We start from the raw sequence: 14,414 nt of genomic DNA on the forward strand, positions 1-14,414 counted from the left end.
GTTTTGTTGGAATTTGCCTTCTTTCAAAATTTGTATTTTGGATGATGCAATAGGACTGTTCTGTAAAACAGGCAAATGAATGAATGAATGAACTGCTACCTAACATACAATTACCACTTGATCTTTGATAATAGATAAATCTTGAAAATATATTTCTGGGAATTTGTGACCTATTTTAATTTTCCTACTATACAGTACTGTACTTTATTTTAAATGTCTCTGATGGCCTTGTAAACTTTGAAACTTCCGGATCTGAAATGAGCTCATAAAACTGACAAACTACTGGGACGTGAAAAACAACTACATATTCCTCATTCATATAAAAGTTCTTAATAGTTGCACCTTGAGCACTTGATTGTCAAGTGGATTTCCCGCCTTATAAATCTCATGTTTTATTATTATTATTATTAATAATCAATCATTTGGCAAATGTCAACATCACCCCAAAATCAAAGTTACAGGTGCACATACTAATGTTTATCACAAGTAAACAAGTACCACTCAGGTATGGAATGGGGTATACAAATTCCTCTAAAAAAACTTGGAATCATTGGTGCAATCTTTCACTGGGGATTTTCTGAATAAATATGCAAGATATGAAATACCCCCAAAGAAAGGGGTTTTCACGTTCTGTTCGTTGTATTCAATGAATTATAATATTGACTCAAACTTCCTTGCTCAGAATGTCATTATGACTATAAAAGGCCCTGTTTGCAAACGATCTGGTATTGGTAAACTGCCAAAAAAAAATCATGGTGGCAAAATAGACTACCGGTAGCACTTTTAAAGGTAATACAAAGTTTTGGTATGGGGTCATGAATTTGGTTCAAATGAACATATTGGAAGCATATGCGATCCTACAATATTCAGTGATCGTTGTCCCAGTTGAAATCGAGTCTAAAGTGATGAAATTGTAAATGATAAACTCTTTATGTTGTATAGCGCCCTCTCAAGGTCAATATATTAATTTAGCTATCAAACAATGTTATTTGACTAAAATCGACCGATTTGCTATTACCGTTTGGAATATAAATATCACAACTGCATATTCTGAGATTTTCATGGTCGCAACTACCATCGTATGGCCGTAGACGCTATTATAAATTTATCAAAATTTACCGGGAGCACCGGTATATTTTTATATTCAATTTTTCTTGAAAGCAGAAGTGTTTTAGACGCTAAATTTGTTGGTGCTTATAATACATCCATAGGGGCATCCAAATATATCAATATTATAAAGAATCACTATCCACCCAATTTTCAAAATTTACCAAAACTTTGTAATACCTTTAAAGCTGCACATTTCTGTATTTCATGACACACAGATGCCCATGTTTGGTCTACCGTTTAATAGGAGTCTTTGTTGCATGCAGATTCATCTCCACTTCCCATCTATCTCAAATAAGGGAGTTTACAGATACAATCTGGGCATGGGCAGATATAGGTCATTTGTACCAAAAAGGTAAAACCCACAGAGATGAATATTGGATATGCGCTCATGAAAGTTATGTAACATTATTCATTTATGCACCAACGGTACATTCTATGATACGCAGGTGGAAGTATTCTTTTGAAGAGGGCAAACAAAAGGTATTCATGAAGCGCATCTAGGACATTGGCAGTTATTATTCTAAGATGCTCAAAGTGGAACTTCTCTCTGTGTAAAAGATCTGTGGATATTTGGGGTCATTTGTACCATGTGCTATCTGTAAACTCCCTTATTAAAATGTCTTCATTTTGCTAGAAGCAATCAAGCATGTAAACAAAGTGTCACAAGAAGACAGCCAGCTAAGTAATTCTATCAATCATTAAAACATCATCTCCACTTCTTATTCTGTGGCCTTTTTCTCCTTTTATTTTTGTTGCCAATTAATTGCATCATGTCTAAATGACGCACACATGTCATGGAACTGTCTCTGAAGGCAATCAAGCATGTAAACAAAGTGTCACAAGAAGACAGCCAGCTAGGTAATTCTATCAATCATTAAAACACCATCTTCACTTCTTATTCTGTGGCCATTTCTTTTATTTTTGTTGCCAATTTATTGCATCATGTCTATGATGCACAAACAAACGTCATGGAACTGTCGCTGGAGAAAATCAAGCATGTAAAACAAAGTATGACAGGTATTACAGAAAGGAAGACAGCCAGTTAGGTAATTCTTTCAATCATTAAAACAAGGTTTGATGCAACGATGTCTGCAATTGATAGCTTCCTTTCTTCACTAATTTACAAACAGTTCTTCCTCCAATCTACGGCTAGAATTCAACTTTGTTTTGAAATATTTGAAAGAAGATGTGGAAATGAAGTTAATCAAGTGACTAGACCCTGTACAAACAACCACAGGCAGGGGGGCTTCAGAGGTTCCCATCCATCCTATGAAACAGACACCTATCAATCATCTTCAGGATCTTTAGGGAACCCTTATCACTTAAGATTCTGCTTATATCTACAGTTAAAAACTGAATTATTTATACTCCTTGTAAGTTCAATGTTGTTGTTTTTGTAAGGTGGACTGGTTGAATTAGGGACTTTGTTGAATACTTTTACCGGTAGATGTAAGCCTTTATATGTCACATTCTCAAAAACATGATTGGGGACAAATCAACTTTTCACATACTTTCACATACGATTAAAAAACTTGGTCAGGGTAAACATGATTTTGTTGACTGTATGTTCATGTCCAATTAAAAAACTTGGTCAGGGTAAACATAATTTTGTTGACTGTATGTTCATGTCCAATTAAAAAACTTGGTCAGGGTAAACATAATTTTGTTGACTGTATGTTCATGTCCAAGCATACATATACATTGACAGAGACTGTGACATCATAAATGTCCGCTCTGTAGCTTTATATTACAGAAGATATTTCAATAATAGAATACAAAGCACTTCAAAACTCCTTTTCAATAAAAAATAACAAAACAGCTACCAGGTACACTTATATTTCCCACATACCGAACTCACCCACGGGATGCTCAAGGTGCCTAAAAATGTAACCATTACCCTAAATTATTAAGCTAAGCTGTCCTAATGTGTTGAAAGTATACAAATAATTAAATATTGGATTCCATCAAGTAACTCTACTTCAATTTTAATACTACGAGTCAAATACCAATATTCTAGTATTATCAAGTGCATATTCATGTACCGGTAGATTAAATATTCTGAAAATCCCCACAAAAACACTTAAATAAACAGGACAAGGTAGACCATGGTTAAAATCTGATTTACTCGGAACTAAAATGGTGCCTGTAGCAGGCAGTCAAAAGGTATGTCTTCATCAGCTCAAGATTGCCAAATAGCCTGCTATTTCTGATTTGGGAAATAAGCCCAAAGTTCTTCATCAGTCTTCATCAGCTCGAGACTCGACCTCAAAACTCAAAACTCAAGATATTTTGCTCAGCCTTCGCGCATGGTGCGAGTCTTCGGGCTGGTGAAGGCGCACCGGACAAATAGCGGGATATTTTGCAAACTAGCCAAAGATATCTCGGGATTACAAGTCCATTTTAAGAAATGGTCTATCAAGTTTAACTGAAATTTAGGAGTAGTCTTGCAAAGCTCTGTTGTCATTAACATCTTCATTGGCTTTTTGAACTGTAAACTTGCCCTCTGGGAAAGTATATGAGTGTGAGTGTGTGTGTGCGCGTGTGTGTGTGTGTGTGCGTGTTTATGGGTGCATGAGTGCGTGCCTGTTTTGTAGTTTTAAGATGATATTATATTTTATATTGCTGCTTTTACTCTGTTAATTTTTCAGAAAAAACAATAAAAACAGAAAGAAAAAAAAGAAAAAAAAGATATCTCGGGATGATTATCTCAACCAAATATCCCGCTAATTGCAACTGCAGGCTGATGAAGACGCAAATTAGCTGGATAGTTTGCGATCAGGACAGTTAAAATAGCGGGTTATTTGGCAATCTCAAGCTGATGAAAACAGGCCTAGACAGACATCATAAATTTGAGAGCTGTCAGAAGTCAGGGGGAGAAGGCTTCCTTCCCAAACTCAGCTTGTCTAAATGTCAAACTCGAAGGCCAGGAAACACTTAATCCATTGACTAGACCAATTACATTAAGAAGAGCCAGAAAGGGGCGCTGAGTCCATGCAGCAAAACATTCCACTTACTATCTGACAGGGATGTTGTTATTGTTGTTGTTTTGATGCCAAGTCATCGTGAGAACAAACAGTCGGAACATGAAATCATTTAAAGCTCAGAAATGGGGGGTTCCAAACAAAAAGCGGAGGGGGAGGGGTGGTATTATATTATGAACAAAGAAAGGTAAACATTTTTCTTCTCTTTGCAAGTTATGCAATGCATACATTCAGTGTTCTTGAATGAAAAAAAAGCTTTCGTCTATGTATCCTCAGCACTCGGACTATCTTATGTTCTTACATTGACCTTTTTACTCTTTGTTATCACTGTTAAGGCTATTACATGTCTGTTGTGGAAGTAATGACTTAACCATGTACATTTGCATAACATATTCCATCATCAAGCTGCAAGATACATTTATAGAGGTAGAGGGCAAACCTATTCCCAACTTCAAATTTCATGTCTAATGGGAATATCTGCACTTTGTTTTTTATTTTATTTTGTTTTGAAGTGTATAAAATAAATCTCAAGATACACTCGTCTTTCAAATCTTGAATACTGATTTCCATTACAATTCCATTCCCGAGATAAAAGTGGTATCATATTTCTATACAAAAGTCCTATTTTTAACCCTTCATATTCCATAATCATACCCCTAATTTAAATAGGTTTGGCAGAGCCTATCTTGGGTGCTATGCCTCATGCATGAGAGGAAATGATATACGCCCGTTTCACCTAGACTGATTAATGAAGCATGTCAACGCTCTAAACTGCTCAAGTTTTCCTCATTATCAGAGAGAGAGAGAGACAAGGGAATCAAAGGCAACACATAAGGAAGGACTAAAGGAGGAGTGTATTTTTGCAAGCACATCTGTAAACAATCTACATGTATATAAGGGACTGAATTCAAGGGTATATCTTTTTTGAAGAAAATACATGAAGCACTTTTGGATTACATTTATTTCCCATGTTCCCCTATTTGGTTGTAGGACACATGCTCCTGTGACAATCGTTTCATGGTCAATGGCCAAATTCTCAACTTAAATCATGGACCCAACACTACACCTAACCCTAAACCTAACACTAACCTTAAACCCAACTGCAACCCTCAGGCTTACTCTATACTTTTGATGAAAAAAATCTGGAGCAACTTTCCCCTGAGCATATGTCAGATCACCCCCTCCCCCTTCAAGAAGGTTGTCTATAGATGTACATGCAATCATCTGTGTTAGTAATTGCCATATGCCCTCAGGGTGACCATATAGTAGGAATACTCCCCAGGGAGTGGAGATGGTGCACATTGTGCCTGAATGAATCTGATGACAGGGGTAATAATATCTGTAAGCACTTAGAGACGGTATTTCGTATTTATCTCTTTATAAACCCAGACTATTTTTAGTAAGGAAGTGTTTTATAGATGATCTCATATCTTATTCTTACCCCTCCCTTCTCCTCCCATAGCATACTATACCTAATAGCCTCTCACATCTTTCTTTTTCTTTCTTTCTTTCAAAATCACGGTACTGTGGAAGACGTTATGATTCATGGGGTGACTGACTTAGAGTACAGTAGCCAATGACATCACCTCTGCTGGGGTTTATTCACAGATCATCGAGAAAGAGATTTTAGCTCATGGATCATTGACAGAGACGTAGAGAATAGTGCCAGAAAGAATGCGAGAGAGAGGAAATGCAAAGAGATATATGCAGAAACAAGTAGAAAAGATCATCAAGAAAACGGTGAATATAACTTGTGGAGCAAAAGACTTTGGAAAGAGAAGAGTAAGAAGACAGACAAACAAACAAAGCAAAACAAAAAAAAGTAAGAGAAATGGTAAAAGATACCAAAAAGTAAATAAAAGTCAGGCAAAAGAGGGGCAAAGCACCTAAACATCAGTACTTAACATTAAAGGTATGTAATACAGATGATAATCAAAAGCCCTTATAAATATCAGTGCAATAAATAAAGGAAAAGTGTAATAATTATTTTGCTATGTTGTTGCAAATGCTTTAAGTTTTCGTCAAAAAGGTTGTTTTCTTCTTCTCAAAAGGATGACTACGGACAATGAATGGTAAAAAAATTGTTCAAGGTCCGTCATAGAAAACAAGAAGTAACCAGACATCTATTTAGAAGCTATCAGACAAGAGATAAACACAAAGTGACTGTGCAGATAAAAAAAATCACAGCTTTTCAGAAAGAATACTTTCTTCAATTCTTGATAATCATAAACAAATAATTACACCCCAAAATCAAAGTTTCCAGATAAAGACCAACTGTTTATACATGTAGGTAAGCAAAGAACTTGAAAAGAAATGTACTTATATTCTAGATAAATTTCTAGACAAATTCCATGTAATTATTGACAGAGATAATTAAGTTGTCTGTACACCAGTCATAGTACAAAGGAACAATACAAATAATGCCAATATGTATAAGGAAATATTAATGGGAGGGGTAAGGTCCATGTTTGAAAGATAATTTCATGAATGAACAGAATTGATAGTACTGGTACTCATAACAACTGATTTTTATATATCTCTGAGACATGTAGTTACATGTCAATGGACTTTAAACACCATCTACTTAAACAATATAAATTTCTTAATCAAATGTGGATAAGAGGAAAGTTAGGGGGAAATGACCCATTTCTAGTACTCCTGGTAAACTTCTGACACCCCAAACAGTCAATAAAAAAGTTCACTCAAACAATTGCCCTGTGATTATGTATTCCTCAAAAAGGAGCAAACATTTGATATCATTCTTCATCCCAGGTGACTGAATGTACATGTATATCCCTATTCTCTGCGTCACCACGCTTTCAAAAGAGTCATTTACAAATATGTCATGTGCAGCTACAATGATCGATAAGCGTAAGTTGTAATAAAAATAACAATAATATTTGTTTCTTGTATAGCACATATCACATAACATTTCTATGAGTTTCCAAAGAGCTTTGGAAATTATGTGTATGAGGGCAACTACTTGATGCCTCTACTGAGAAATCTTAAGTTTGCAGTGCAAGACTTTTAATATTTGCTTTCTTCTGATGGCAAAGTACAGAGCTGCAAATCTAATCTTTTGTCTCAAATCTCTATTCTCAAATCTCTATTTCATAATTAAATTTGGCTATAAATGTCTTTTCTTGGAAGTTCACGACATGCCTTTGATTTTGACAAGTAGCTTAACCTCTTCTGTGTGGTGGCTGGCACATACCACACAAGAATATGAATGTTCCACTATATGTTTAAGGAAAGTCGTTGCTATTAATTTTAATCCTGAAGCAGAAACACAACTCTGTACATCATGACTTTTCCAATAGAAGATATTTATAGCAAAATTTAATAATGAAATAGAGATTTGAGACATACGATTTGATTTGCAGCTCTTTACTTTGCTGTTAGAAGAAAGCAAACTTAAGATTTCTCGGAAGAGGCATCGAGTAGTTACCCTCATAAACTAAAGCTTATCTATCATTGTAGCGTCGCGTGACATATTGGTAAATGAGTTCATAGAAAGCATTTTGATAGTTGATTCAGAAGATTGTTTTGCAACCCTCCAGGGCACAGAAAGGGTTAACATGTCACAAATTAAAGTTTGACAAAGTACAGTCGAACCTGCACAGAAAGACCATCCAAGGGAGATACAAAAGCGGTCTTTGTGTACAGATTCAATGAGAATCAGTGTTTTATAAAGGAAACAGAAAATGTGGACTTTAAAGACGATGTACTCTGACACTTGTTTTTTAAATAAGGAACAGTGTTTTGAGGTAAACAGAAAATGTGGTCTTTATGTACAGGTTTAATCACTAACTCATGCTTTTTAAATGAGCATCAGCGTTTCGAGAGAAGGTCTACTGTACCAAATATTTAAAAACTGAGAAACAGTGTTTCCGGAGAAAACAGGAAATGTGGTCTTCAAACAAAAGTCTACTGTATCACATATTTTTTTAATGAAAAACAGTGTTTCAAAGGAAACCAAAAATGTGGTCTTTATACAATAGTTTCCTCTAACACAATTTTTTTAAAGGAAAAACAGAAAATGTGGTCTTTATGTACAGGTTTAATCTCTAACACATGCTTTTTAATGAGAGTCAGTGTTTTTAGAGAAAACAGAAAATGTGGTCTTTATACGAAAGTCTACTGTAACACATATTTTTAAAATGAGAAACAAAAATGTGGTCATTATAGACACGTGGTCTCTGTACACAGGTGGTTGCTAAAGCAGACCGACTGTTTACTATCTTACCCTATCGTCTGTAGCCACTTGGTACTGTCCAACGTTGAATACCACTTCTCGTCTGTCGTCCAGAAGTCTTTGATGTTTTCTGAAAAATTATACAAAAGTATGAAATAAAAACTTGAAAATCAGGGAAATAAGATAGTTTTTACATTACCTTAGCAGTGAACTATATTCGTCACAGACTTATTGTGTATGTGTAATAATAATCATAATATATAGGATTTAAAGGCGCCAAATCCACTTCAAGTATGAAAAAGTCCTAACAGAGAAATATTAGGGCCTGGAAGCTGCCCACATGCATAATGGGTTTGGGTAATGTAAGACAATTTACTTATTATATCACATCATAAAGAAATACCAAGGGCATCGTTTCACGAAACTGTCATAAATATAAGTTCAACGGCGTTGAGTCAGTGGTCATTTTGTTGAACTATTTACCTCCGAATCAAAAGGGTCAAAATGCAACATTAATCTGTCTGAAGCAACTGTCTGAGCAAGGACCGAATCAGTGGCTATCCATAACCCCACATTTATGAAACGTGAGATTTCTACTCCTGCTTGGTGTTAATGATTTAAGTCACTTTATGTAACAGAAAACTAAGAATGAGCTCAAATTCCCAGAGCCCTGAGTCACATTGCCTTCAATGCATGAAGGATTGCCAAATTGAATTATAAAGTCATACCCCTCTGATCCCCCCCCCCCCCCCCTCCCTTCGATGATGTCATAAACATTCTATGAGTTTCTTTTTTGGTAGTGACTTGGCAGAAATCAATGGTTTGATATGAGTGCAGTCTACCATGCTCATGTTCTGTGCTAGATAGTTTATTAAAAAAATATGGGGAGAATACAGGTATTTTGGAAGGAGGACATTACAGTAGTAATGGTATCTATCTCGAATAGATGCATCTATTCATCATTCCATTCCTTATTGACTTATTATTTCTGTAAAAAAGCCATTGCTCCAAAAAAGTTACAAGTTAAATTCCTCTAAATAATTAACAATGTAAAATTTACACAATTAAAAATAAGTTGTTTAAGCCATTCAATATTACCATTTCATATGAAAATGATCAACAGTATGTCAACAGAAATACGTTTACTGACAAGCCCTTTTTAAGGCAAAAAATTGACCATTCTGACCAACTTTCTCAACAATACCATCCGGTATTTGTTACAAAAATAAAATGCTACAGATACAATTTTGTTGTACAGCGCTGCTTAACAATATAAGAAGCAAGAAAATATTGCTATACCAAACACACCCTTTCTGATCTTTAAAATGGATTTGTCATGGGGACTATAAACAAAATAGCAAAATGTATGGAATGGGCAGTCAGGGCTTATAAATTTGTTGAAATTGAATTTAGGGGAAATCCACGAGGAGTCTGACAAAATTAGAGTGCCATGACAAGATTAAGTTTGACACAAGTTTGACATTAAAAAAAACCTCTTTCAAAAACCAAGACAGCCAATTAGCCTGGTTATGTAATCAACACGGGACTTACTAACTTGGCAGTGACTTCTGGAAAACTGCCACATTCCTTAGAGGCTATTTCTGAAAATACCTGTTTTTTACTCAAATGGGATTTATGAAGGAGGTAATCCAATTTGTTTTGATGCTGAATGAAGGCTTTTTTTTCTTCATAAAACGTTTTGCTATCAAAGAAGAGTTGTGTGGTTCTACAACACCCATGGGCAGCTTCTTGAGAAAGCGGAGACTGCAAAGTATTTTGGTAATGGTATCCATCTCAAGAACAACCTGAACTGGACCTACCCAATTGAAGCTGTCACTCAGAAAGTAAGCAACATCGGTGCCGATCTGCAACAAAACATCGAGGCCTTACCCAAGGAAGACTAAAGCACTGTGCTACTTAGCACTTGTACGATTGCTTTTTCTTCATACAACGTTTGCTATCAAAAAGAGTTGAGTGGTTCTACAACATCCTTGGGAAGGTTTTTGAGAAATCAGAGGCTGCAAAGTATCTTGGTATTGGTATCCATCTCAAGAACAACCTGAACTGGACCTACCACATCAAAGCTGTCATTAAGAAAGCAAGCAACATCGGTGCCTTTCTGCAGCGAAACATCAGGCCTCGCCCAAGGAAGACGAAAGCACTGTGCTACTTAGCACTTGTACGTCCCTTCTTGGAGTATGCTAGCACGGGATCCTCATAGTCAAGACAACATCCAGAGACTGGAAAATATTTTTTTCATTTATAAGCGAACCTCTCTGCTTTCAAGGTTTGCTTATTAGTGAATCTCTCTGCTCTTAATGTCCGCTTTAATAGCTAACCTCTCCGCTTCCAAGGTTTGCTTATATGCAAAGTGGCTGTTCATTGTTTCCACCATATCTCTATTGAGAAATGCTGCATTGACCTACCTGGCATGCACATGGACTGAAGCTTGAGGTAACCGCTCTGTAGTTCCTGTATACTGGGACATTCTTTGCCGATGTCTATGATGTCTGGATGCACCTTGGAGGGATGGATGTGAATAACGCTGTCTAGAAACCTGGATCGGGGAAGAAAGATGAGTGAGTGAGTGAGTGAAGAGGGATGGAGAGTGAAGGAATGATGAGGGGAAAATGAAAACAAGAGAAAGAGATGAGAGAGGAAGGAAGAGAGGAGCAGAGAAAGAAGGGGGAAAAAAGAGGGAGACAGAAGAGTGAGAAAGAGAAGGGAGAAAGAGGGGGGGAAGGAGAGAAGAAAGAGGTAGTGAGTGAAGAGGGATGCAGAGTGAAGGATGATAAGGGGAATATTAAAATAAGAGAAAGAGATGAGAGAGGAAGGAAGAGAGGAGGGCAGAAGCAGAGGGCAGAAATATAACAATGTGAAAAAAAACATGAAAGAAAAGTCTCAGAGAAAAATTTGAAGGGGCAATGAGAAGGGAAACAAGATTGAGAAAGAGGGGGTTGGTTACAAAAATGAATACTAATCATAACTTGGCAATGGACAGGTGAGGTACATATATACCTTTTATCAAATAAGAATATAAACCAAGTTAAGGACAGTCCATTGTTGCTAGATCTTATCAGAGTGGTTTACACAATCACATCATCTATTTCTGTACCACATTAAATGTACTTATAGAGGATTAAGGGGGTACTTCTAGCATTACCCCCTGGTATCTGTGTATTACTCATTTCATGTAACTCTTGTAAAATCATATTTCTGTCTTGATAAAAGTGTTCCATACATTTCTAACAGAATTTCTTTATACAGGTGAATCATAAGCCATGAGATTAAATGAGTTGGGGAATAGATCCATGGGCATAATATGATTTGGTACCATATAGGAAATGGCAAAATTGAATCATGTCACTTGATGTTTGCAAATTTACGGATATCCCTAAAGACTTATCATACATCAGATGACACAATGTGCAATATTTCTCCCCCTTTGTATCTGAATATAGATTTCTAGCAATGATAACAAATGAAACAAAGTAAGCATTTGCAAACTAAGTTACCATGAAACAAAAGCCACCTAATTCAATATTCATGCAGACCAAATCTTTCCATATTGTGTAGGTGCTCCTTTCCTTAATAACTCCATGAATGTTCCAATCATTTCCAAGTGTCAATCACCCAAGAGTTCTGTCTCTCTCCTTCAAAACTCTCTTTCAAGTCCGCTCCTCAAAAGTTATGTTTATGATAGAAGAAAACAATTTGATATTGCATCATATTGACGGGGCTCCTGCATCTTGACTTATGTGAAATCAAACTTCTATTTTATACAGTTGATCTTTTCTAAAAAATTAGAATTTGTCAAATGTTTATGAACAGTGTAAATGTATATTTCTTTCATATTGCTGTGACATGTTTTAAGATTAACAGTAATATCTAGAAACCAATGTGTAATACTTCAATATGAAGTCAATGTTGGATCTTTGATTTGTATTGGCCCAATATTTTTTCTGGCTTTATTCATTTTTTTTTAAAGGTTTCTATGACTTCTAAAGACTCCTACAGCCACATGGAGAGAATTGAAGAGGCTGCCTGTTTTCTGTGAGGGGATGTGAATTTTTCACACCTAGATAGAATATTTCTTTGAAAGGCAAGGTGCATATGTTATCACCACAGACACGGTGGATATGTTCTCACTAAGAGATACGATCATCTGCGGCTTATTTAGTCATCAAACAGAACCTGAAAGTTGTAACAAGGTTCCGTTGCAAGCACGTCCCAGAGACTATTGTTTCTAAAATTATCATCACGGACTCCCCAGTGCTTCTATTCTTACGGGAGAATCTGTCTAACATTTCTGTGTGAACTCCCATTGACTCCACTCCTATCCCTAAAAAGCTGAAATTTTGGCTGAGGGCTTCATGAGTCATGTGATAGCTGGGTCCCCATGGTCCCATCGGAGCGCGCGAAACTCTATTTATGAATTTGGATGGATATTTTCAGGAGCTTTATCAGGTTGGCAGCACCTTAGACCCTGCATTAGCAGTCCTTCTCCCGTAATAGAATTATATATTAATTAGCTAAAATTCAATTAAGCATCCATCTAGTTAACTGTACTTTGGAAACATGAAACTTCTGTCAATCTCGACCGCTCCTAAAATTCACTTCAGTTTCATGCTCACTGAAATTTCATGCAGATATATGCTTCTGGTTCTACAGTTACTGGTTGCGGGATTTTTCTACTTTTTTTTGGTGGTAGGCTCTGAAATACTTTAAGAATATCTGAAATGTATGATAAATAGTCATCATTGACAAGTCGCAAAAAGGTTCAGGTCAGAACAAAAATTATGGTTGGAGAGTATGTAACCCTGATGCTTACCACTTCTCAGACTCGTTTTCGATAATGTTGTCAGAGGGTGCCGTCATCCTCATTAGCATACTCCCATTCCTGTGACTCCAACACCAGAACTAAAAAGAATAAAGAAGGACAAAAAAGAGGGGGATAAAAAAGTTAGAATAAGAAATACTCAATGATGCAAAACAAGAACTATTAAGAATAATGAATACAAGGAGTCCATTAACATTACAGCTCAAAACATTGGATTTTGTCTCATTTTTTAACCGCATTAACCATATTCTTTTATTTTGTATATCTCTGTCAAATAGACATTCCGTCTGGGGGAGGGGGGGGGGGCTCAAGTTTAGGTTCTCATTTTAGTTTCCAGAGCACATTTTGAGTTTTCCAGAGCTAAACTACTAAATTCACTCTCAGCTTCTGCACCTGTATATTCATTATCAGTAGAAACAACTTTCAAAGAAAGCTAGTGCGAACAGAATTAGTGATTATCAGAAATCAGGACATAGAAACTGGGAAAATGAATGAAACATTTTTTTTGTGTCATAATGAAATATGAAATGGGTGTAACTTTTCAAAAATTGTACATTCCTACATTATGATGGTGACCATGAAACATACATGTCTACATATAATGTAAGCTCAGTTCTCTTGAATCTTTGATGTTGTAAATCTCGTAAATCCATAATGTTTCCCTTTACGCACAGGGATTACAAGATATATATATATTTGTTTGATGTAAATCCTCTGCTAAGTTCTGGACTCAGACAGGGGTGAGAATTGATTGATTTCCATGGCAACACATCCCTTCAAGGCAGGTGCCGTAAATTCCAAGAGCTCAAGAAATCTAGAGCATAATAGCTGATGAAAAGCCTTGGCTGGAAATCTGGTTCTCAAAAAAAAACAGGAATAGACATGCTGTCAAGTGTCAGTCAGATGACAATCTCAGAACTGTTAACCACCATAATAGCACCATTGCATTGCTGTCTGAATCGGAGGGGCCCCCAACAAGGGATCAGACCCTCTTCACATCAGTTCAATAAAAAATTTCTTTCTATATTATTCTCAGACCTGTTGACCACCATTGCATTACTGTCTGTATCTGAGAGGCCTCAAGCAAGGAATGATAACTGGGATGAGACCCTCTTCGCACCAGCTAAATATATTGCAATTCTTTTCATGCAATTTTGCCTGTTTCATTGGAGTTTATAACATGGAAGGACAAACAATATGAGACACTGTTCACACTAGCTAAAGACAGTGTTACTAGTAAACTGTTAACTGTGTTATTCACCCCATTAATGCAAACCGGTCTACATCA

General features: G+C 36.3%; 1 protein-coding gene across 2 annotated transcripts in view; it reads right to left on the reverse strand.

The window, feature by feature from the left end:
• The window catches only part of LOC763789 (myotubularin-related protein 10-A), a 76,972-nt gene that overhangs the window by 7,900 nt on the left and 54,658 nt on the right, over positions 1 to 14,414 (reverse strand). For both annotated transcript variants that reach the window (XM_030976463.1, XM_030976462.1), the window contains exons 8-10: positions 13,118 to 13,206; positions 10,713 to 10,843; positions 8,338 to 8,416 (exon numbers count right to left, since the gene is read on the reverse strand). In XM_030976463.1, coding sequence (XP_030832323.1) covers positions 8,338 to 8,416; positions 10,713 to 10,843; positions 13,118 to 13,206 — 299 coding nt within the window. The remainder of the gene's footprint in view (positions 1 to 8,337; positions 8,417 to 10,712; positions 10,844 to 13,117; positions 13,207 to 14,414) is intronic.

The sequence above is a fragment of the Strongylocentrotus purpuratus genome, unplaced genomic scaffold (assembly GCF_000002235.5).
Source record: "Strongylocentrotus purpuratus isolate Spur 01 unplaced genomic scaffold, Spur_5.0 spur5_scaffold_9, whole genome shotgun sequence".
Classification (NCBI taxonomy): domain Eukaryota; kingdom Metazoa; phylum Echinodermata; class Echinoidea; order Camarodonta; family Strongylocentrotidae; genus Strongylocentrotus; species Strongylocentrotus purpuratus.